At 43.8% G+C, this 23,633-nt stretch overlaps 1 protein-coding gene across 1 annotated transcript in view; it reads right to left on the bottom strand.

The window, feature by feature from the left end:
* The window catches only part of LOC124775904 (homeobox protein Hox-A3-like), a 69,102-nt gene extending 45,798 nt beyond the window's left edge, over window positions 1-23,304 (bottom strand). The window contains exon 1 of the mRNA XM_047250739.1: window positions 22,888-23,304. Coding sequence (XP_047106695.1) covers window positions 22,888-23,292 — 405 coding nt within the window. The 5' untranslated portion in view covers window positions 23,293-23,304. The remainder of the gene's footprint in view (window positions 1-22,887) is intronic.
* Between the last annotated feature and the right edge of the window lie 329 nt (window positions 23,305-23,633).

Genomic DNA, 23,633 nt, shown 5'->3' with positions numbered 1-23,633 from the left:
CATCCCACAAATAAAAAATAAAACTGTTGTAAAGCTTAGTTGTTATTTTCACTGTGACGGTATTTTCCATTGTGTATATCTACATCTACATGAATACTCTGCAATTCACACTTAAGTGACTGGCAGAGGGCTCATCGACCCACTTTCGGATTATTTCCCTACCGTTCCACTCTCAAACAGTGCGTGGGAAATATGAACACATAAAGCTCTCCCTACGAGCTCTAATTTCTCTTCTTTTATTATGATGATCATTTCTTTCTGTGTTGTTTGGTGTCAATAAAATATTTTCGGAGGAGATTGTTGGTGGCTGAAATTTCGTGAAAAGATCTCGCTGCAACAAAAATCACCTTTGTTTTACTGACTGGCACCCCAACTGGCTAATGATTTCAGTGACACTCTCTCCCCTATTTCGCGATAATATAAAATCAGCTGCCCTTCTTTGGGCTTTTTCGGTGCCCTCCATTAATCGATTTATCGTGCAACCGAAATCTAACGGATTTCCTTTAGTACTCACATGGATAATCTCACGAGTTTCGTTATTCAGAGTCAACTGCCGGTTTTTGAACCATACAGTTATCGTGTCTAAGTCATTTTACAATTGGTTTTGATCTTCTGATGACTTTGCTAGACGGTAAATGACAGCATCATCTGCAAACAATCAAGAGGGTTGGTTTGATTGTCTACTAAATCGTTTACGTAGATTAGGAACAGCAGAGGGCTTATAACACTTCCTTGGGGAACGCGGGATATCATTTATATTTCACTCGATGGTTTTCCGTCGATTGCTACGAACTATGACCTTTGTGACTCGAAATCACAGTTCAGGTCGCACAGCTGAGACGTGGACACTCAGTTGGATGTGAAGTCTCTTGTGAGAAACTGCTTCAAATACCTTCTGGAAGTCTTTAAATATGGCATCAATTTGATATCCCCTGTCGACAGCACTCATTGCTTCGTGCCAAGAAAGAGTTAGTTCTGTTTCGCAAGAGCGATATTCTCTGAAACCATGTTGATTATGTGTCAATAGACCGTTTTTTTTCCAGATAATTCGCAGAGTGCGACCATAGTGTATGTTCCAAAATCCTCGCACACGTCGACGTCAGAGATATGAGGCTGTAATTCATCAGATTATTCCTATTTCCTTTCTTGAGTATCGGTGTGACCTGTGCAACTATCCAGTCTCAGGTACGAAGCTTTCGTTGAGCGAGCCGTTGTATATGACTGCTAAGAATGGAGCTATTGTGTCAGGATACTCTGAAAGAAACCTTATTGGTATATAGTCTTGGCCGGAAGCCTTACCATTATTATACTCTCCAATTTTGTATGGGAGTAGGAACCCGTTGAATAAGACTTCAAGTCACCTCTCGTAGGCATCTGGGATATTTTAACTTGGAGCCATCATTTTATTCCCACGTATCTGATCTCTTTCGAGGGAGGATACAGTAGCTGACACATGACGTCAGAAGATGGGGTGATGTGGCAACGGTAATGCAGTTATGGCAATCTTGGAAAAACGCGCCAATTGAATTTTCATCTCACTGCCTGCTGTAATGAAAATGGAGGGATTAAACCTTTGGGTTGCGTTCCAACAGCTGTTATTTTCGTATATTAATAATTACTAAAGTATCATCCAGATTCTGTTTATAATAACATGGAAGAACTATTTAACACTACGCTATCATTTCATAAAGAAAACATCTAACTTCATTAAAACGTAAATGTTCGTTTGCCTAAAATCGTATATTTCTGAAAGTTCTTCACAGATTGCTTTGAAATTCTGATACAACGCTGCATTCGAATACGTGCGTGTTGTTGTATACCTACAGGAGTGCCATATCGCGTGTAAATATATGTATTACATACATTATTAATAAATAATGTATTAAAAAGGGTGATTTAAAAGGAAAGAACAGATCTGTTTATTACAGAGGAACTATGAAATATAGAAACACATTGCGAATGTCACTGCAGAGAGGAAGGTTCAAAGTTTTATGTTCGCACAGACACTGTACCATACATTCAACATGAGCACCATGCGTTGCTCGAGAAACACTGAAACGATAGTGCTTTTCATGTCACACACGAATCAACAGGTCGCTGTTTATTGAATAGACAGCTTCAACTATTCGATTTCTCAGGTCTTAAAGAGTGGCTGCCATATGTGGAAGAAAGGCTATGTCTCTTATGTATCCCCAAGAGAAAAAAATCACAAGGTAATGAGGTCTGGTTGTCTCGTGATCTGGGAGTCAAAAAACAATGATCAAGATCTTGTTGCCTACCTCTTCCAATTAAACCTCGAAGGATGGTGGCGTTAAGACAACGACGCAGCTCATGGTGAAAATGAGGTGGGGCGAATAAAAATGAAATCACTGAAATCTTCTTCAAATTAAGGAAACAACCGGTTTTGCAGCGTGTCCAGGTATGACATTCCGGTCTCGGTTTCCTCGAAAAAAAAACTATATGAAGAGAAACGGCACAAAACACATTCATTTTCGGCGACACGCTTTCATGTTCGATGAAGATGATGACGCCAGGATTTTGTACCTCCCGAATTCTTACATTACGGTGGTTTACTTTACCCGATATATGAACAATCTATTCGTTCGAAATGATTTCTCTTGTTGTGTAAATAAATACCAGCGCAGCTGCGACAATACTTTCAAACTTCTTCTATCTAGTCAAATGCGCAATGTGTTTCAATGTTATATAGTTTGTAATAAACAGTTGAAGTCTGTTCTTTCTTTGAATCATCCTATATATAATGTGTATATTTATATATCACATGGCGCACCGTGCGCAATTGTTCTAATGTTTACAGCCGCTATCCGTTCTACGTCTGCACGATACATTAGCTCCGGTCGCATTACATTGCCTGTTATGGTATGTCATAGTTCGCTAAATGGCTACGTTGGAGCTTCGAGTAGTCCCCTGTTCGATATGTCGGAGAAATACTTCGTTGCAAATCGGTTTTCCAATTATAAGTTATGAAATACTGTCTTGTTCTGCACTCGCAGCATGGAGTGGGATCCCACGTGCCATTGGATATTCAAGGGCCATTAGCATGTCCTAAATTACGATTGTTTACTCATTTATATTCCTCCACAGCGTCGTCTGTGGCGAAACGATGAAAATACTTCAGAAAAAACGTTTGCAGATATTGCCGTTGAATCGTAATCTGCAACAAAAAACGAGGGTTCCCATTGAAGATTTCGTAGTTGCTCCCCGCCATCCACGCACGGAGTTGGATCGGGGAGGGGGGGCGGGGTTGGTCGACTGTGGTATTATTGGATGTTCCCCTCCAACAGAATTATAACTTTTATTGACCCAACATGTAGTTTTCTAGATATTTCAATGTCTTCAGTTAAAATGAATACCCTATACAGGGTGAGTCACCTAACGTTACAGCTGAATATATTTCGTAAACCACATAAAATACTGACGAATCGATTCCACAGACCGAACGTGAGGAGAGGGGCTAGTGTAATTGGTTAATACAAACCATAAAAAAATGCACGGAAGTATGTTTTTTAACACAAACCTACGTTTTTTAAATGGAACCCCGTTAGTTTTGTTAGCACATTTGAACATATAAACAAATTCGTAATCAGTGCCGTTTGTTGCGTTGTAAAATGTTCATTACATCCGGAGATATTGTAACCTAAAGTTGACGCTTGAGTACCAATCCTCCGCTGTTCGATCGTGTGTATCGGAGAGCACCGAATTACGTATGGATCCAAAGGGAACGGTGATGGACCTTAGGTACAGAAGAGACTGGAACAGCACATCACGTCCACATGCTAACACCTTTTTATTGGTCTTTTTCACTGACGCAGATGTACATTATCATGAGGGGTGAGGTACACGTACACACGTGGTTTCCGTTTTCAATTACGGAGTGGAATAGAGTGTGTCCCGACATGTCAGGCCAATAGATGTTCAATGTAGTGGCCATCATTTGGTGCACACAACTGCAATCTCTGGCGTAATGAATGTCGTACACGCTGCAGTACATCTGGTGTAATGTCGCCGCAGGCTGCCACAATACGTTGTTTCATATCCTCTGGGGTTGTAGGCACATCACGGTACACATTCTCCTTTAACGTACCCCACAGAAAGAAGTCCAGAGGTGTAAGATCAGGAGAATGGGCTGGCCAATTTATGCGTCCTCCACGTCCTATGAAACGCCCGTCGAACATTCTGTCAAGGGTCAGCCTAGTGTTAATTCCGGAATGTGCAGGTGCACCATCATGCTGATACCACATACGTCGACGCGTTTCCAGTGGGACACACTCTATTCCACTTCGTAATTGAAAACGGAAACCACGTGTGTACGTTTACCTCACCCCTCATGGTAATGTACATGTGCGTCTGTGATAAAGACCAATAAAAAGGTGTTAGCATGTGGACGTAATGTGTTGTTCCAGTCTCGTCTGTACCTAAGGTCCATCACCGTTCCCTATGGATCCCTACGTAATTCGGTGCTCTCCGATACACACGATCGAACAGCGGAGGAGTGGTACTCAAGCGTCAACTTTAGGTTACAATATCTCCGGATGCAATGAACATTTTACAATGCAACAAACGGCACTGATTACGTATTTGTGTATATGTTCAGATGTGCTAACAAAACTAACGGAGTTCCATTTAAAAAAACGTAGGTTTGTGTTAAAAAACATACTTCCGTGCATTTTTTTATGGTTTGTATTAACGTATTACACTAGCCCCTCTCCTCACGTTCGGTCTGTGGAATCGATTCGTCAGTATTTTATGTGGTTTACGAAATGTATCCAGCTATAACGTTAGGTGACTCACCCTGTATATCCACAATGCGATCCAGCAGGAACGTAAAAACGCCCGTATTCGAATGCAGCAGTGTGTCAAAATTTCAAAACAACTTTCGGAGATTTAAGATTTTGAGCAAGAGAACATTTACATGTATATAAATAAAAATATAAATGTTCGTTTGTTCAAAATGTTAAAACTCCGAAAGTTCTACACCAATTGATTTCAAATTTTGACACAACGTTGCATTTGAATACGCGCGTCTCTTTGTGTACCTATTAGTGCACAGCACTTAATACATGCCTAATGATAATAGGCCAACGTTGCATTCGAATTAGCGCGTGTTTTAATATCACTATTTTAAGTATTTAAATGAACATGTAATATATAAGGAGGAAACGTTATTATCAAAAATCTCGAAAAGTTCTTGACCTATTTGCTTCAAATTTTTACGCAACACTCTGGTGAACATTCGGGTGGACATTTTGTATATACTTTAATATATATAAGTATACATGTAATATGTAAGGTAAAACAATGTTCTTAAAAATCTCAAAAAGTATACGACCGATTTATTTCTAATTTTTGCACTTTACTGTAATAAAAATATGGACACATACAGGCTACTTATTTCTAATGTAGATAATATATAAATATATTTCTACACTGAAGCGCCAAAGAAATTGGTATAGGCATGCATAATATTCAAATACAGATATATGTAAACAGTCAGAATACGACGCTGCGGTGAGCAGCGCCTGTTTAAGACAAGTGTCTGGCGCAGTTGTTAGATCGGATACTGCTGCTACAATGGCAGGTTACCAAGATTTAAGTGAGTTTGAACGTGGTGTTATTGTCGGCGCACGAGCGGTGGGACACAGCATCACCTAGGTAGCGATGAATTGCGGATTTTCCCGTACTGTCATTTCACTAGTGTACCGTGAACATCAGGAATCCTATAAAACATCTAATCTCCGGCATCGCAGCGGCCTGAACAAGATCCTGCAAAAACGGGACCAACGACGACTGAAGAGAAACGTTTAACGTGACAGAAGTGCACCCCTTCCGCAGATTGCTGCAGATTTCAAAGCTGAGCCATCAACAAGTGTCAGCCTGCGAACCGTTCAACGAAACATCATCAACAAAATGTTAAAATGTGTGTGAAATCTTATGGGAGTTAACTGCTAAGGTCATCAGTCTCTGAGCCTACACACTACTTAAATTATCCTAAGGACAAACACACACACCCATGCCCGAGAGAGGACTCGAACCTCCGCCGGGACCAGCCGCGCAGGAAACATCATCGACATGGGCTTTAGGAGCCGAGGCCCACTCGTGTACCCTTGATGACTGCACCACACAAAGCTTTACTCCTCAACTGGGTCCGTTAACATCGACCCTGGACTATTGATGACTGGAAACATGTAGCCTGGTCGGACGAGTCTCGTATCAAATTGTTTCGACCGGATGGACGTGCATCCATTCATGTTCAAATGTTCAAATGTGTGTGAATTCCTAAGGGACCAAACTGCTGAGGGCTGAGGTAATCGGTTCCTAGACTTACACAGTACTTAAACTGACTTATGCTAAGAACAACACACACAACCATACCCGGGGCTGCGGAATCCGTGACATCGCGCCTCTAACCGCGCGGCGTTCATTCATGCCCATTGTTCATTCCGACGGACTTGGGCAATTCCAGCAGGACAATGCGACACCCTACACGTACAGAATTGCTACAGAGTGGCTCCAGGAAAACTCTTCTGAGTTTAAACGCTTCCGCTGGCCACCAAACTCCCCAGAAATAAACATAATTGAGCATATCTGGGATGCCTTGCAATGCACTGTTCATAAGAGATCTCCATCCCCTCGTACTCTTACGGATTTATGGACAGCCCTGCAGGATCCATGGTATCAGTCCCATCCAGCACTACAGGTTGAGCACTAAGTCTTTTCCCGATTATAAAAATTTATAACAGAATAATCGTTTTACATAATAAGTTACATTTGATGCCGTTACAGGTTAGTGTTACTACTTCTAGTTTTTTTTTTTTTTTTTTTTTAAGATCACTTGCGTTAGTAAATCTCAACGTGTGCTCCCTTGGTAGCTCGGAGAATGTCGAGGCGATATTCCAGTTCCCGCCAGGTGTTTCGTAACATGTGTTCTGTCACAGTTATGCTCACAGCAGTTTGTATCCTTGCCTTCAGTCTGTCGACGTCAGCAACTGGTGTGACGAAGACTCTGTCCTTGATATAGCCCCAGAAAAAAAAGTCAAGGGGCGTAATGTCTGGAGAGCGGGGTGGCCAGGGTGTTGGACTGTTCCTTCCAATCCACCGATCGGGACATTACTCCCCTTTCCAGACCTATGAAACGGCATCAAATGCAAATTATTATGTCAAACAGTTATTCTATAATAAATTGTTATAATCATGGTAAGACATTGTGCTCACCCTGTACTTCAGAAATTAGGCGAGTTTATACCACGTCGTGATGCGGCACTTCTGCGAGCTCACGGGGGTCCTACACGATATTAGGCAGTCGTACCAGTTTCTTTGGCTCTTCAGTGTAATACAGAATGGTGAAAGTTGTTAGCAAACAGTAAAGCTATACTTTTGGCTTATCAGCTTTTGATTAGAGTACTGCTACACAATCTGAATTTGCAGCAGCAATAAACAAGGCTCAAGCTCAAGAGAGGGGTGAATAAGAAATGGAGGCAACATGGGACGTAATGGTCATAGAAAGCGGAAGGAAGGAGTTGGACAGATATAGGTAGAAGGAGGAGATTAGGACGTATATCCAATTCCCGTACATATTAGAAACGTGTGCTTTCTCTTTTCTTTCTTCTCCATTTAACCAAACCGAGCCACAGCAACCAGTGGCCGGGAACAACTACTTTTGTTATAAACTTTTAGAAAACGTTTGAGTACCTAGAAGGATGTGAATCACTTCGTGCGTCATCTGCTTCGTCCCGGATGATCACCTAGCCAAGCTTCAGTCTGGAACCGCGCTGCTGCTACGGTCGCAGGTTCGAATCCTGCCTCGGGCATGGATGTGTGTGATGTCCTTAGGTTAGTTAGGTTTAAGTAGTTCTAAGTCTAGGGGCTGATGACCTCAGATGTTAAGTCCCATAGTGCTTAGAGACATTTTTTGAACCTAGCCGAGTAGTCTGCGCCAAACAGCTCAGTCATTAGTCAAGGGATCGAAGACTTACGTTGGATGGATTGCAGTACGCGTCTAAGATCGCAGCTCTGCAAATATTGCAGACGATAATTGAGTTTACGAAAGTGTAATTTGGTTTGTGAAGTGTTAAGAATATTTTCTACTCAGTTTTAAAATGAAAAAGTAGTATTCTGTTCGGTAAGAATGTCTAATGACTTTATCTGCGATTCCTGTAGGTGTACGCATAGCTACGCCACATCATTGTACAGTTTGCTGTGTGCATAACAGGGAAGGTACTAGTATCCATTTAAACCACGGGCTTCATTGTTTCGGTAAGACAGAGCTTTAGCCTGTTCCTTGCTAGTACCAAAAAGCCTGCAGCAAAAGCAGCATACTGAAGGTACGTGTGGTACTTGGGCGGACGCCGACTTCTCTTGAAGAAACCAGTTTGACTGACGTTTTGGAAATATTGTTTTGCTTTGACACAGCAAGAGACAACTGGGCCACTTACACGTCCTACTTCCGTAAGTGAATGAAACAGTTACGTATCATCTATGGAGACACAGGGAAGGGAATCACAGTCGGACTCGCAGTGATGACTGATTTGTGCGTCACATTCAGTTGCGATGGAGAATGTTAATTTTGCGAGGATTGACGTAATAAATGTCCTGCGTGATCCATTCCATACTGGGCGAAACGGTGCAGTGGTTAACACACTGAACTCGATTTCAGACGGAGAGGGGCTGTTCCAAAAAACAAACCTTAGGTTTAGCAATGTCTAATCTCCACCCAATGTGAAGCTGTTATCATGCATGATTATGGGACAAAAAGTTGAGTTGCGAACTGCGAACGAAAATGTACTGTCAGTTTGAAGTTAATGGAGAGATCACAAGGTGCGTTGGGAGAGCAAGGAGAAGAGTTCCTTCTACTAGCTGTAACTTCCCCCACGGTATATTTTGCTAATTCTTAATTGCACTAGTTTACATAGGTAAGGGCTGGTTAATACAGAGAAAATCCTTCGTACTAAACGTGAGAGTGTTTTCTAAAACGAAAACGTATCTCTTTTATTCACGAATATTGTAGTTTATCAGTTTTATTGGAATTTCTCAAAATTAGAGAAAAGAAGGAGCGTTCCGTAATTGCTCTGGAGGAAATTTAGTAGCCAATATCGCATTCAGTACTATTTATTCCTGGTTTCAACAGTTAAGACTGTCATCTTCTGGTCTATAGAAACTTCTTGTTATACGTATAACAACAAGTTCTTTGAGGATCAGAAGACGACAGTCTTAGTTGTTGAAACTGGTAACCAGCAAAAATAGTACTGAATGCGATCTTGGTTATTAAATTTTCTCCTCAGTTTTAAATGGCGAAGTGTGCTTGGAATGGATACCATTTCATGTCATTTACTTCTTTTATGGATTTCGTAAGCAACACGCTTCTTAACGATGGCTAGACTAAAACATGTTCGTATTTGCAATTAAATTTACTTCCAATTACATACTGAAGTTTTCAGTTGCAGTTGCAGTTGCTGTACTTCTTTTCAAAATGAAACTATCAAACTGTAATAGTTCATGGTGGTCTTCATAACTGTACATCGCTACGGATGCTACTGACTAAAAATGACGGTATTTACTTGTCCACTGATTTCGTGCGTAAATTGAGCGCATCCTTTGCGACTAAATCTATTAATCACACACTGTTACGCTACGATTAGACGGAAAACTTCTAGACTCATATTTTATCAACATCTGCAAACTGTCCATACATTTTCGGCGCGACTCGACTATATACAGTCGTTCCACGGAAAATGTGAAAGACTGCTCCCGCCCTGCATATGGACGCTTGGACGGAAGAGCCTGGGCGTTGTTGAACGATACAGCAATACAGTGCCACCTATTGGAAAAGGCCCGCTCTGCTTCTACGCGTGACCGTGTTCCCTAAAGCTAGAACAAATGCCTTTTCGTCACAAATTCTAAAGTTCCTCAGTTTTAAATCATAGGGGTTGCTCATAAAGGGTGCTACTTCACCTCATTTCCCCTTTTATTAAGCTCGTAAGTAACACACTTCTTAACAATGGCTAGATCGAAACACGCTCGAGTTTGCAGTTAAATTTACTTCCACTTTGATACTGAAGTTTGCCACTGCTGTGTTGCTTCTCAAAATTAAACTACCAAGCTGTACCAGGTCGCTGGCCGGTGTGGCCGAGCGGTTCTAGGCGCTACAGTCTGGAACCGCGCGACCGCTACGGTCGCAGTTTCGAATCCTGCCTCGGGCATGGATGTGTGTGATGTCCTTAGGTTAGGTAGGTTTAAGTAGTTCTAAGTTCTATGGGACTGATGACCAAAGAAGTTAAGTCCCATAGTGCTCAGAGCCATTTGAACCATTTTGTACCAGGTCACGGTAGCCTTCATAACTGTTCAAATAATAATATAGCCTCCCAACAGGTGCTAGTGAATAAGAATGACGATAATGATTTGTCCGCTGCTTTCGTGTGAAAATTACGCGAGCACTTCGCGACAAAATCGATTAAATACTCACAGTTGCCGTATTATTCGACAGAAAACTTGCAGACATTTTCGGTGCAGCACGAACGCATACGATCGTTCCAAGGGAAATCTGAAAGACTGCCTCCGCCTTGCGTAAGGATGCGTGGACGGAAGCGCTTGGGCATTGTTGAACGTAAGTCCATGTCTCCTTTCGGAGAAAGCCCTCCCCACTCCAAATGTTTCACAGAACCAACGATGCGGATGGGATAAGGCTGACTACGTCATACTACTGTACGTCTTTACAAAGCAGAGACCTGGGTACGAACCCAGATCTAGCACGGAGCGTTAATCTCTCAGTTATATCTGTATTTTCTACTGTATTACGCCATACTTTCCTGTGACTAGGGCCATGCAGGGAAGATGCTGTTTTTGCGGTTAGAGAGGAGATTTTTTAGCAGTTGGCTGCAACCATGGTATTGTACATCTCTCACGAGTTAAACGGCCTGCAACTTCTCTCGTACTGTGTGGGCTTGTGGATCGCTCTGTTAGTCGTGTCACAAGTACAGTTTTGCTAGCATGATTAAGCACTAGCACAATGAAACTGCGAGAGAAACGCTCTCATCCCGCACGTGCTCGGTGGCGCAGCCCGCAAGTCAGTCAAACAAACGCCTCTTAGCTCAGGACCGCAGCAGAGACGTATGTCGTGCGTCACCTTACTCCGCCTCGCAGCTCGGGCGGCTGCCAACAGCCGATGCAAGAGTCTTCGTGCTGCAACAGCAGTTAGTCACGAATGCGTCATCGTGCGCTCATCTTCACAGAGTTCATTCAGTGTGTTAGTAATCTACAGTTTTATAGCAAACTCTTTTGTTAATATTTATTGAATTCTGCAGCTAAGTGATTATCGTGTTGTTGCCGGCCGTTGTGGCAGAGCGGTCCTAGGCGCTTCAGTCCGGAACCGCGCTGCTGCTATGGTCGAAGGTTCGAATCCTGCCTCGGGCATGGATATGTGTGATGTCCTTAGGTTATTTAGGTTTAAGTAGTTCTAAGTCTAGGGGACTGATAACCTCAGATGTTAAGTCCCATAGTGCTCAGAGTCATTTGAACTATTTTTGATTATCGTGTTGCGGCTATTTGCGGAGTTTTCATCAGAAGACGATAGTCTTATCTGTTGAAACTGGTAACCAGGAATAAATAGTACTGAATACGATCTTAGTTATTAGATTTTCTCCTTAATTTTAAATGATGAAGTTTGCTTTGAAAGGATACCAATTTATATCAATTACTTCTTTTATGGTGTTCCTAAGTAACACAATTCTTAATGATGGCTAGACAAAACCATGCTCGTGTTTGCAATTAAATTTAGTTCCACTTACATACTGAAGTTTGCAATTGCTGTACTACTTTCCAAAATGAAAGTATCCATTCGCACTTTATACTTGAAGCTATTGGGAATAGGGTTCTTAAAAACCTGTATGGATAGATTTCATTGAAGAGTGGTGCCCACAAATACTAAAGAAAGACTGGAATATTATAGGTACTAAAGGGGACGTCGTTATAATTATCGAGCCTTTCCTGCGACTCGTTGCCGTCTAAGGTCACATCCAATATAAAACTGAGCTTCCATCACGTATACCTGTCACAGTCAATGTCCTCAGTAATTTTTTCATCATAATTGTTTTCAGCTTTCGAGTAAACTATTTTTGCATGCTGTAAGACGTCCCGCTAACTTGATTTATTGTCTGTTGGCTTACGACTCGGGATTCGATCGACTTTTGCCAGCATGAGTGGATGGCATTGTCATGGATTCACACTTAGTTGCCAATGGCAGAACACCAGCAATGCAGACTGAGTCTTTGAAAATGTCTACCACTCGTGCTGATGAAGCGTCAGAAGCATAATTAAACAAACGTCAGCCGAAGATCGCGAGATGAAAGTCAACTGGTAATATGTGACTATGAAAGACTCAATCACTTTATCCCTCTATCCTGTGATCTTTACTTTCCCCCTTTTTCTAGTACCTCTTAACTGTTTTAAATGGTGACCTTTCTAACAAACACGACTCAATAACTTCATTTGAGCCGCTGACCAATTTCAGCATTAAAGCGTTGGAAAATGAGGCACTTAAGAATGTCGTAGCACACACCATTGACATATAACGTCCCGCACAAGATGACAAAGATTAATGACCTGGAAAGGAAACGTAGTCATCATAAAGTTCCATTGTGATGTATCCATTAAATCATACGGAACTGAGAAAGGTTTCTGAGGAAAATTTTCATCATTTTAAGTCAATTCCCTTCTAATGTGTCAGATGCAGTCACAAACATGAGTCACTTTACTTCCTAGACAGTAAACTTGCCATATCATTCTTAACGAAAAGAAATATTCAGATGAAAAATACAAGGGGCGATCTAAGAGTTTCCGTTCGAATGCCGTACCACCCAGAAATGGTATAGCCGGCCATGTGGCCGAGCGGTTCTAGGCGCTTCAGTTTGGAACGGCGCAACCGCTACGGTCGCAGGTTCGAATCCTGCTTCGGGCATAGACGTGTGTGCTGTCCTTAGGTTGGTTAGCTTTAAGTAGTTCTAAGTTCTAGGGAACTGATGACCTCAGATGTTACGTCCCATAGTGGTCAGAGCCATTTGAACCCAGAAACGGTGTATCAGTGAGACAAAATCGCTGTGAGCGCTGAGGCAATCACCCCTCCGACACATCAACTTCAAGATACCCCATTGGTAAAACACTGTGTCCCACTGTGTGGACAAATCCGTCATTGCCTGCTGTACATCCTCGTCCGACAGCAATATTCGACTCTTCAAGGCCTTTTTTTAAGGACCGAAAGAGTAACAATCGCCTGGGGTGAGAACAGAACTGTAGGACGGATGCTCGAGTTTGTTTCACTGGAGCTGGCATAACTTCTGCATTACGATATTTCCAACATTGGGACTTGGTTTATCACGAAGCAGTAGCACAATTCCACGACGATAGTTTTCTGCACGTTGGTCCTGTTTGGACTTATTTGGTAATAACGCCGTCATAGTTCACATTTTCGCATTTACCGCATGCACACCGGGAAGACACGAAAACCCCACTAATCCCTTGCCAACATGTCGGTACTTATATAACCTCATCTGAGTCTCGATACGTTGCATATATGCTGTATCAACGCCCTCAAACGGAAACTTTTTGATTGATCCTTATATTTTTGGGGGTTTTATAAGACTTTTACAATTATCAGTATATTGACAATATGTATGTGTTACCTATTGTGGAACGCCATAAGCTCAATGAGACTGTACTAGACGATGCTGTTGTACGCTGAAGGGCAAGAAGTCGCAAGACGAAAAAATAATTAATGTAAATAATGAAATTTTGAGAATGTATTTCTCTTGGTAACATATTTAAATGATGAACATGGCAAGATCACAGGTTACTGTAAGCTCGAGATAAGCCATCGAAAATGTGAAATGATGGTGCATTAATAATCAATGTACCCCCAGACTGTCGAATGCAACCATGCAAACGTGCAGCCATTGCGTTTTACAGGCGTCAGATGTCAGTTTGTGGGACGAAATTCTATGCCTGTTGCACTTGGTCGGTCAGTACAGGGACGGTTAATACTGTTTGTTGATGACGCTGGAGTTGTCTTGCGGTAATGTTCCATGTGTGCTCGATTGGAGATAGATCTGGTGATCGACGAGACCAAAGCAACATGTCCACACTGCGTAGAGCATGTTGGGTTACAATTGCGATATGTGGGCGAGCGTTACACTATTGGAAAGCACAAGCTGGGACGCTGTTCATGAATGACAGCACTACAGATCGAATAACCATATTGATGTATAATTTTCCAACCAGGGTGCATGAGATAACCACGAGAGTGGTCCTGCTGTCATCGAAATCGCACCCCGGACGATAACTGCAGGAGTATGTCCGGTGTGTCTATCACGCAGAAAGGTTGGTTGCAGGCCCTAAATTGGCCTCCTAACTAACAAAAGGCCATCTCTGGCACCGAGGCAGAACCAGCTGTCATTGGAAAACACAACAGACCATCACCTTGCCCTCCTATGATCTCTCACTTGAGACCGTTGAAGTCGCAAGTGGCAGAGGTTTGGTGTCAGTAGAATAAAAGCTACAGGGCGCCTGTCTCGGATCAGTCAGTGAAGTAACTGATTTGCAACAGTTCTATGTGTCACTACTATGGTGCCAACTGCTGCTCATACTGCTACTGCAGATGCAGTATGATGCACCGCAACCATACGCCGAACACGAAGGTCTTCTCTCTCGGCCGTGTCACGTGGCTGCCCAGATCCCGGTCCTTTTACGACTGTACATTCTCGCTACCACTTCTACCAGCAATCATATACATTCTTGCCAACTCTTTCTGCAGTATCGCGGAAGGAACATCTAGTTTCCCGTAGCTCTACTACACGACCTCGTTGAAACTTAGTGAGATGTTAACAATCGCGTTATAGTGTCCCTTTTGAAATATTCAAGCCGATATATTTGAGGTAAATATTAAAAGGACTCTGAATAATATTATATGGACATAAACGACAAATTAATTATGAAAATGTATTAAATTAGCTTCAAAGAAAGACTATATCGATTGCAATGTTATAAAAAGACATTATTTATATTAGATGAGATCGTAGTGCATAACGTTCTCGAAACTAACATTATTATCTTTGTCATTATATATAAGAGAAAAAAAGATATTTAAAATCACTTCGAGTCAGATCATTTCTGCTGCTGTACGTAAGGTACGCTTGCGGTAGCTTTTGTTCTTTTTGTTCTCGTACGTAGCGAATAATTCAAGTGTGTTTGTGCTTTGTGGAAATGTATTTACAAAAAATGAGGACATTGTGTTACTTAAAGAACCCATGCAAACAATTCTTCCTGAATTAATAACTGCAAGAAGTTATGTAGCATTTTTTCAGTCTCTGCGAAGCGAGCAGCGGTGATCTTTGACTGGCAACAACTGGCCGCCATTGCGCGGCGTATTTAAATTTATTTTTCTGTGTAACATATCACCACAGCCGGAGCAGAAAGAATCATTTCAAGTTATTCAATTAACTAAAGTGCAAGGCTTCACTAATTTTATTTCGTCAGAAAATGCGTACTTTCAAAGAAACGATTTATTCTAGGTCAGTGAACTTAGCATGCATTACATTTCGACAAAAGCATTTGAAATAATTTGTAGGGAGCTTGGCGCTCATTCGAAACATAATTTAACATTTATCTTTGGCCACCTACAAATCAATATATATATATCACTTAATAATAATAATAATTAATAACCACAGAAAGGAAGGGATAATATAGCGTCTCTGTCGCCTTACGCCATTCTTGATTAACATCAGCTCACCACGTCTAGTCACAAAGGTAACTAACGCTCACAACCGATAAAAGCGTATATTTAAAACAAACCTGATTTTTATCCTCATGGTGACGGTAACAGCGCCACTTTTATCGAGTAGTGCAAAATTTTAATAGACATTAGCTTTTCATGTAGGAACACGCCTATCAACTTTCTGTTATGTCGCAGAACTCCTTCTTGGCGTTCCAATTTTTTCCGTCACTTCAAAAATGGTTCAAATGGCTCTGAGCTCTAGGGGACTTAATTTCTGAGGTCATCAGTCCCCTAGAACTTAGAACTACTTAAACCTAACTAACCTAAGGACATCACACACATCCATGCCCGAGGCAGGATTCGAACCTGCGACCGTAGCGGTCGCGCGGTTCCAGACTGTAGCGCGTAGAACCGCTCGGCTAACTCCTCTAAAATTCGAATAAGTGTATTTCCCGTTTAGTTACGTTTGTGGGAGAAGAGCTTTTCGCCAAAAAATCAGTCCGCGCTTAGGAACCCATAAATTTCAAACGCGTCTAGCACTTTTTTCTTCTGATATTTCGGAAATGAATGCAAGGAAACAGTGAGATTCCATTTCAGAATGTAGAATTTCGCAGCGATTACACTGAATAAAAAGTTTTCGGTTATCTAGCCATGTCAAACAGTTTAAGTTCTACTAGCATTCAGGCAAACACTCCTCGCTCTAGAATCACTACTGAGGTCCTGCTGGTAAGTCTGTATATACTATACTCAGCTTGCCGTCGTCGACGTCACTGGTGCTTATAGCATCGCCATAATTACATGGACAACGTTGCCTCCGCCTTCGATGCGCCCGCTTCAACCACGCGATCACCGGATCCAACTCCTGAGCTGCACGTCGTCGTCAGTATCAAAGGTGTTATCGGTCTTTTTTTCCGATTGCTTCTTCAATAACACAGTCCCAGACGCCGTCAGTGCAAGTCACAACAGAGGTTTCGTCAAATTTCATCTGGTGACAGTTTTCTAGAGCAATCTAGGCTAAGACAGTTTTCGGGTTAGCGTAGCCGATAAAACCTCTCATGCTTCTTCCGGCTTGTTCTACAGTGCGCAATACCCGAAGTAAGACTGGCCACATTCACAAAGGTATTTTGAAGACGCAAGGTGTTCTGAGACCTGCCGCATCTTTACTTGCACTCAGCAATTGGTGAAATTTTTACAAAGACCTGAAGATCGATTTCACTTCGTATCTTTTCAGACTGCGGCTATCTTGATCGATTCGGGGCCACGGAATGCGAAGAAACAAATTTCTTTTTCCGCTCCTCGTAGTGATCTTATTGCGATACTTGCTTGAGATCACTTCATTTATTTGGCGATCGTTGTAGCCTTTGTTACTGAAGAGATTGCATTGGTGGCTCTGCTCATGGGGCAGGTTATCGGCGTCTGATATCGTTCTTACACGATGTACCGACGTTTGTAACACAGTGTGCTTCTAGGATGGGTGATGATGGCTGACGTTGTGCGACTACAGGTCAGCGTCTATAGGTTTTTTGTAGACGCTGCAAAAAGGCACGAAATTCGTTTGCGCCGGCCGAGGACATCGAGAAAGGGCAAGGCGTCGTCCTCTTCTTCTCCCGCAGTGAACTCGATGTTAGCGTTAACGTTGAGATATTCCAGAAAGTCGGCAAGTTTTTTACGTTCATTGGGGAAAATCACGAACGCGTCATTAACATATCGGAAGAAAAAACTGGACTTTAATTTGGACGTGTCTAAGGCAAGAAAGCAATATCCTCACAATTTTCCGTAAAGATATTTGCAAAAATGGTTCAAATGGCTCTGAGCACTATGGGATTTAACATCTGTGGTCATCAGTCCCCTAGAACTTAGAACTACTTAAACCTAACTAACCTAAGGCCATCACACACATCCATGCCCGAGGCAGGACTCGAATCTGCGACCGTAGCAGTCGCGCGGTTCCGGACTGCGCCCCTAGAACCGCTAGACCACCGCGGCCGGCAAAGAAATTTGCATATATTGCGTTTTTCATAACAGACAGTGGAAATATTACGAAATAGTTTCGCTATCACGAATCCGGATTGACTTCAGCTGTTTGCGACACATGAAAATTTTTGTCGGACAGTGAATGGAGTCCATATCTCCCACTTATCGCGAGCAGTCCCCTTAAGCACTTCGGCTAACCGAGCACTCTTCCATGACACAAACACAGACATTGGAACTATGTATCCATGTATCGACGGTCTACAATGACGATAAAATATTTGCCTCTCCCTGTGCTTGCATCACGAAATGTGCGACCGTAAGGGTTGTGGACTCGTGACAGATGGAGTTGGATCGGTCCTCGAGCGTGTTCGTATAGCCGGTGGGTAAGGCGACTGCTTGCGATAAGCGAGAAATACGGGTTTGAGTCCCGGTTCGGCATAAATTTTCATATGTCACAAGTAGCTGACGTCAATTCAGATTCGCGAAATGCAAATGCATTTCGTAACATTTACCACAACTGTAAGCTTCAGAATTGAGCCTGTTCCTTCAAATGGTTCAAATGGCTCTGAGCTCTATGGGACTTAACATCTGAGGTCATCAGTCCCCTAGAATTTAGAACTACTTAAACCTAACTAACCTAAGGACATAACACACATCCATGCCCGAGGCAGGATTCGAACCTGCGACCGTGGCGGTCGCGCGGCTCCAGACTGAAGCGCCTAGAACCGCTTGGCCACTCCGGCCGGCCTGGTGAGAGATTACGATAACAGTATCCGAAACGGTTCCAGTAAACTTGGGTCCGCAAACGAGCCTCTTGTGAGATGAGAGCTTACGTGTCGTCACTGATTTCATTATGAGATACTGTCCTTATTAGTACCAGTGTCTTTTAAATGTAAACTTTTCGACCAAATGCGCATCGCAATGGGATCAAATTGCACCCATGACACACGGTAAGCAACGATACTGTTTATTCGCTGAAGGAACGTGTTATTAGTCATCGAGTAAAACAGATATGACCTCTGGCGGGCCCCAAGGAAGTGTTATAAGCCCTCTGCTGTTCCCATGTATAAAAACGATTTAGGAGACATTCTGAGCAGCCCTCTTCAATTTTTTGCAGATGATGCTGTCATTTACCATCTAGTTTAGATTTCGATTACATGTTAAATCAGACAAAAATGAAAAACTGTCAGTTCAACTAACTAACCTGGAATTATAATTACGAACAACTTAAATTGGAACGATCACACAGATAATTCTGTGGTGAAGGGGAACCATACACTGCAATTTATTGGGACAACACTTAGAAGATGTAACAGGTCTGCTAAAGAGACTGCCTGCATTACGCTTGTCCGTCCTCTGCTGAAGTATTAGTGTGAGGTATGGCATCCTAAAAAATTCAAAGAAGGGCAGCTTCTTTTGCATTATCGCGAAATAGGAGTGAGACTGTCACGAATATGATACGCGAGTTGGGGTGACAATCATAAAAACAAAGGCGGTTTTTAGTGTAGTGAGATATATTTCACGAAATTTCAGTCTGCAACGTCCTCGTCTGAATGGGAAATTATTTTGTTGGTACCGGCATATAAAGGGGGAATTGATCACTGTAATAAAGTAAGAGAAATCAGAGCGCGCACGGAAATATTTAAGTGTTCGTTTTTCCTGCGTACTGTTCGAGAGCAGAACATCAGAGAAACAGCTTAAAGGTCGTTCGATGAACTCCCTGCCAGTCACTTAAGAGTAAATTGCAAAGTAGTCATGTAGATGTAATTCATGTAGATGAAATCAGTGGACGAATGAGTTGTTGGTCACTATCTTCCGCTGGCGGAACATATTACTATTTGAACAGTGCCGGCCGTTGTGGCCGAGCGGTTCTAGGCGCTTCAGTCCGGAACCGCGCTGCTGCTACGGTCGCAGGTTCGAATCCTGCCTCGGGCATGGATCTCTGTGATCTCCTAAGGTTAGTTAGGTTTAAGTAGTTCTAAGTTCTAGGGGACTGATGACCTCAGATGTTAAGTCCCATAGTGCTCAGAGCCATTTGGACAGTTATAGATAGTTTACAGTGGACAGATTAATTCGGGAAAGCAATACCGCTGTGTCATATTTCATTGTAAAAGTGGAATACATATAATAGTCAATACAAGCGTGGTTGATTGTAGGCGTTGTTAAGCACTATGGTAGGCGCAAAAAAAAATGGTGCAAATGGCTCTGAGCACTATGGGACTTAACATCTATGGTCATCAGTCCCCTAGAACTTAGAACTACTTAAACCTAACTAACCTAAGGACATCACACAACACCCAGTCATCACGAGGCAGAGAAAATCCCTGACCCCGCCGGGAATCGAACCCGGGCGCGGGAAACGAGAACGCTACCGCACGACCACGAGCTGCGGACGATGGCAGGCGCAAAAAGTCAGTAAACGAAGTAAAAATGATCTGTACTGTTACCCTTTCAATGCAACATTTTCCCAAGTGAATTTGAAGAACTTTAATAATGTTAGTATTTAGTTTACAAACAAGCGTGTTCTCTATGTTAACCATCCTATACCCGTGTCCGATCGCCGCAAATTAAAATATACAAAGTAAGAGAAGGGGGCTAACAAGCGGCACCTCCTCTGTGGACAAGCAATACAAAAACTGGACAGTAGCTGACTAGAAGATTCAGTGCTCCCTATCGCCTTCAACTTACACGGTAAGTCATCGCACAAGAAATGTCTGGGTCTCTTTGGAACAAAGGGTGAGACACATAACATTCATCTTCTCAGTTTTGTAGTTGTGCGAGGTGTAGTCATCAATGAGTGGTTTCAAACGGATATGATAGAACCGGAAGAAACGTGTGGACTCCGTTAGTTCCCTGAATTGAGGGCACTATCAAGGCTACAGGTGAAACCCGCCCGGGTAGCCGTCATTGTTGAAGTACCGCCTCTGGGACAGGTAGGTGTGTCGGTCCTGTATCGAGTCTGCCCAGTCGATTAACGACGAGGTTCGGTGTGCCGGCAAGCCTAGATGTGGTTTTAAGTCGATTTCCCACATCCCACTAGGAGGATTCCGGGCTGGTATCCAAGTCCCACCTCTGTTCAAAAATGGTTCAAATGGCTCTGAGCACTATGGGACTCAACTGCTGAGGTCATTAGTCCCCTAGAACTTAGAACTAGTTAAACCTAACTAACCTAAGGACATCACAAACATCCATGCCCGAGGCAGGATTCGAACCTGCGACCGTAGCGGTCTTGCGGTTCCAGACTGCAGCGCCTTTAACCGCACAGCCACTTCGGCCGGCCCCCCACCTCTGTTACACGATTTGCAAACATTTAGAGAACTTTCGGTCACTCGCACGTAGGTAAGACTACTCACAGACCTATTCTATTCTGGGAAGGGGGGGGGGGTTAACGCGGTGGATACAGGAGGGGAATCTGGCCACCCGTTAAAATTAACCATGTCAAAAACCATGTCGTTGTTGGACAAAGGCACAGGAAGAAGATCAAGGCTAGGGGTGTTACAAGGTAGAGTGCTGCAACGTTCAATGTTTGACCGGTCACTGTTGACGGGGGGACCGAGCCGCTCGTGTCCGGCCCCACACGACTCGGCTCGGCCACGTACTCGCCCCATGTCTGTTGCCCGGATTCAGGACACGCGGATAACCTAGCATGACCCGTCACCACAGACATTTCACCTCGCCTCGTCAAGGCTCCCTGCACTGTACTCTACAAATCTAACGCCTCTCTCTCTCTCTCTCTCTCTCTCTCTCTCTCTCACACACACACACACACACACACACACACACAATGTATTTATCTCTGCCTCTCTCTCTCTTTTGATACAAAAGTAACGTTTCCAAGAACGGGTACGTGACACAGCTAAATTCATAAAGCGCTTGGAAAGTAAAATGATATTTCAATACAATCGCGGATAGAGGACGAGCCTCATTTCCAAACAGAAAATGTACCATCTTCAGCCAGGCCTGGCAGATTTGTTTCATGTCTGCTTCACCACTTTAAGATGTCATCATTATTGTATATAAAACATTGTTCACAAGAGACCAATCTGTGTTAATGTAATGTGTTGTAAGCGTCAAATAGTGCACCTGATTGTGCGAATCAGTCCACATGTCAACTGTCGCAGCACATGTTTTATTAATAACTTCCGAAATAACAGAAAGCATTATGCTGTTTCGTATTGCATCAGCTTGTTTTTTGACATGTCTGCTTATAGTAGAGGGATGTGGCATGACATCTGCCACGTTAACTTCTCCATAATGCGCACCTAGATGTATTAATTCTTGGCCTATTTCTGTGAAACATTCACCGGAAACAACATTAAAAGGTCTCATATCTTTAGCACACATTGCAACACACTTTGCTGTAATACAGTTTTTTATTACTGCCGGTATCCCTGAAGGAGCTGTATCTTTGTGAGGTTTCTTGCAACTGTGTTTCTTTAAATGAGTGGTTCCCGACTGCAAACAGAATAATGTGGAGCAGTTTATGCACGATACGTACCCAGTAGACGCACTGTTTTCATCTTCAACTAACAGAAATGTACTCCATAATTGGCTTTTTAGACCTTCCCGTTTCTTCAATGTGTAAACATTGGTTTCACTCTTACGTCTTACTGCACTGGCTTCTTCCCGCTGCGTGATTACAGACAGAGAGACACCGCAAATGAGAAGCCCTTACTGGCTGCAGTCTCACGCGGATAATGACACGTGTAATGTGTTTGAAGTTACGTGCTACGTATTCGGTCACGGCTTCTATGTTCGCCGGCCGCGGTGGCCGTGCGGTTCTAGGCGCTCCAGTCCAGAGCCGCGCTACTGCTACGGTCGCAGGTTCGAATCCTGCCTCGGGCATGGGTGTGTGTGATGTCCTTAGGTTAGTTAGGTTTAAGTAGTTCTAAGTTGAATCCCATAGTGCTCAGAGCCATTTGAGCTTCTATGTTCGGTCACTAGAACTAGTGCGGGCAGCTTATCCAGTTAGGGTGTGCTCGCCTCACCTCGTATTTTGTGCTCGTTTACTCGCTCATGCAGGACTCTATTACAAGGTTATGAAGGTACTAGCGTGTTGCCTTTTGGGAGTGTGCTTAGACTGTACGAACATTGCAGTCAGAAGTAACGTGCATGACACAGAGCAGGCGTACCTTGAGGTCACCGAGCTGCTCCATGAGCTTGCACAGGTTGTCCAGGTGGTCGAGCCCCGCCGTCCGCGGCTGCTGGGAAGAGGCCGAGGCGGACCTCACAGGCCCCGTGGCTGGGGTCGGGTCCTCCTCCTCCGCCACCCCCGAGTCCTGAGCGGACCCCGAGTCGGCCGCGGCGGGGGCGGCGGCTGTTCCGTCGTTGGCGGTGGCGGAGAGCGACATGAGGTACTCGAGGAATTCGTCCTCGCGCTGCAGCGCCTCACTCATCAGCCGCCGGCTCTTCTCTCGGTCGTTCTTATCCGCCTCATCCTGGGCTGCCGAGCCGTTCTGCGAGGGCAGCGGCGGCGGCGGAGGTGGCGGCGGTGGCGGTGACTTCTGCTCCCGCTCGTGCTGTTGCGGCTGCTCCATGGCGGAGGTCGGGTCACTTCACGCCACTCGCGCGAGGTCGCCGGGCGGAGTAATCGGCCGTGACCGCAGGCACGACGGCTGGCTCCGGCCCCTGTGTCACCGCCGCCCGCTGGCGCAGGGCTCGGGGGCGGTCGGGCGTTCAGAATCGCGTTAGCCGCGCTGCACGGCGTCGGGGCACGCCTGACCGCTCGCGGTCCTCAGCGCATCTCTGACGCCGCTCTTTGGCGCCGACCAAGAGTTCACCTCACGCGCGCAGTGTCGGCGAGACTGCGTCGCTCTGTCGCAGTTCAAACGATCACCATAACATCGCGACGGAAACAAACATTGTCGCTCCACACGCT

The sequence above is a fragment of the Schistocerca piceifrons genome, chromosome 2, assembly GCF_021461385.2.
Source record: "Schistocerca piceifrons isolate TAMUIC-IGC-003096 chromosome 2, iqSchPice1.1, whole genome shotgun sequence".
In the NCBI taxonomy this organism is placed as follows: Eukaryota; Metazoa; Arthropoda; class Insecta; order Orthoptera; family Acrididae; genus Schistocerca; species Schistocerca piceifrons.
Note: the sequence above shows the minus strand (reverse complement) of the source record. Positions and strands in the feature narration are given on the sequence as shown.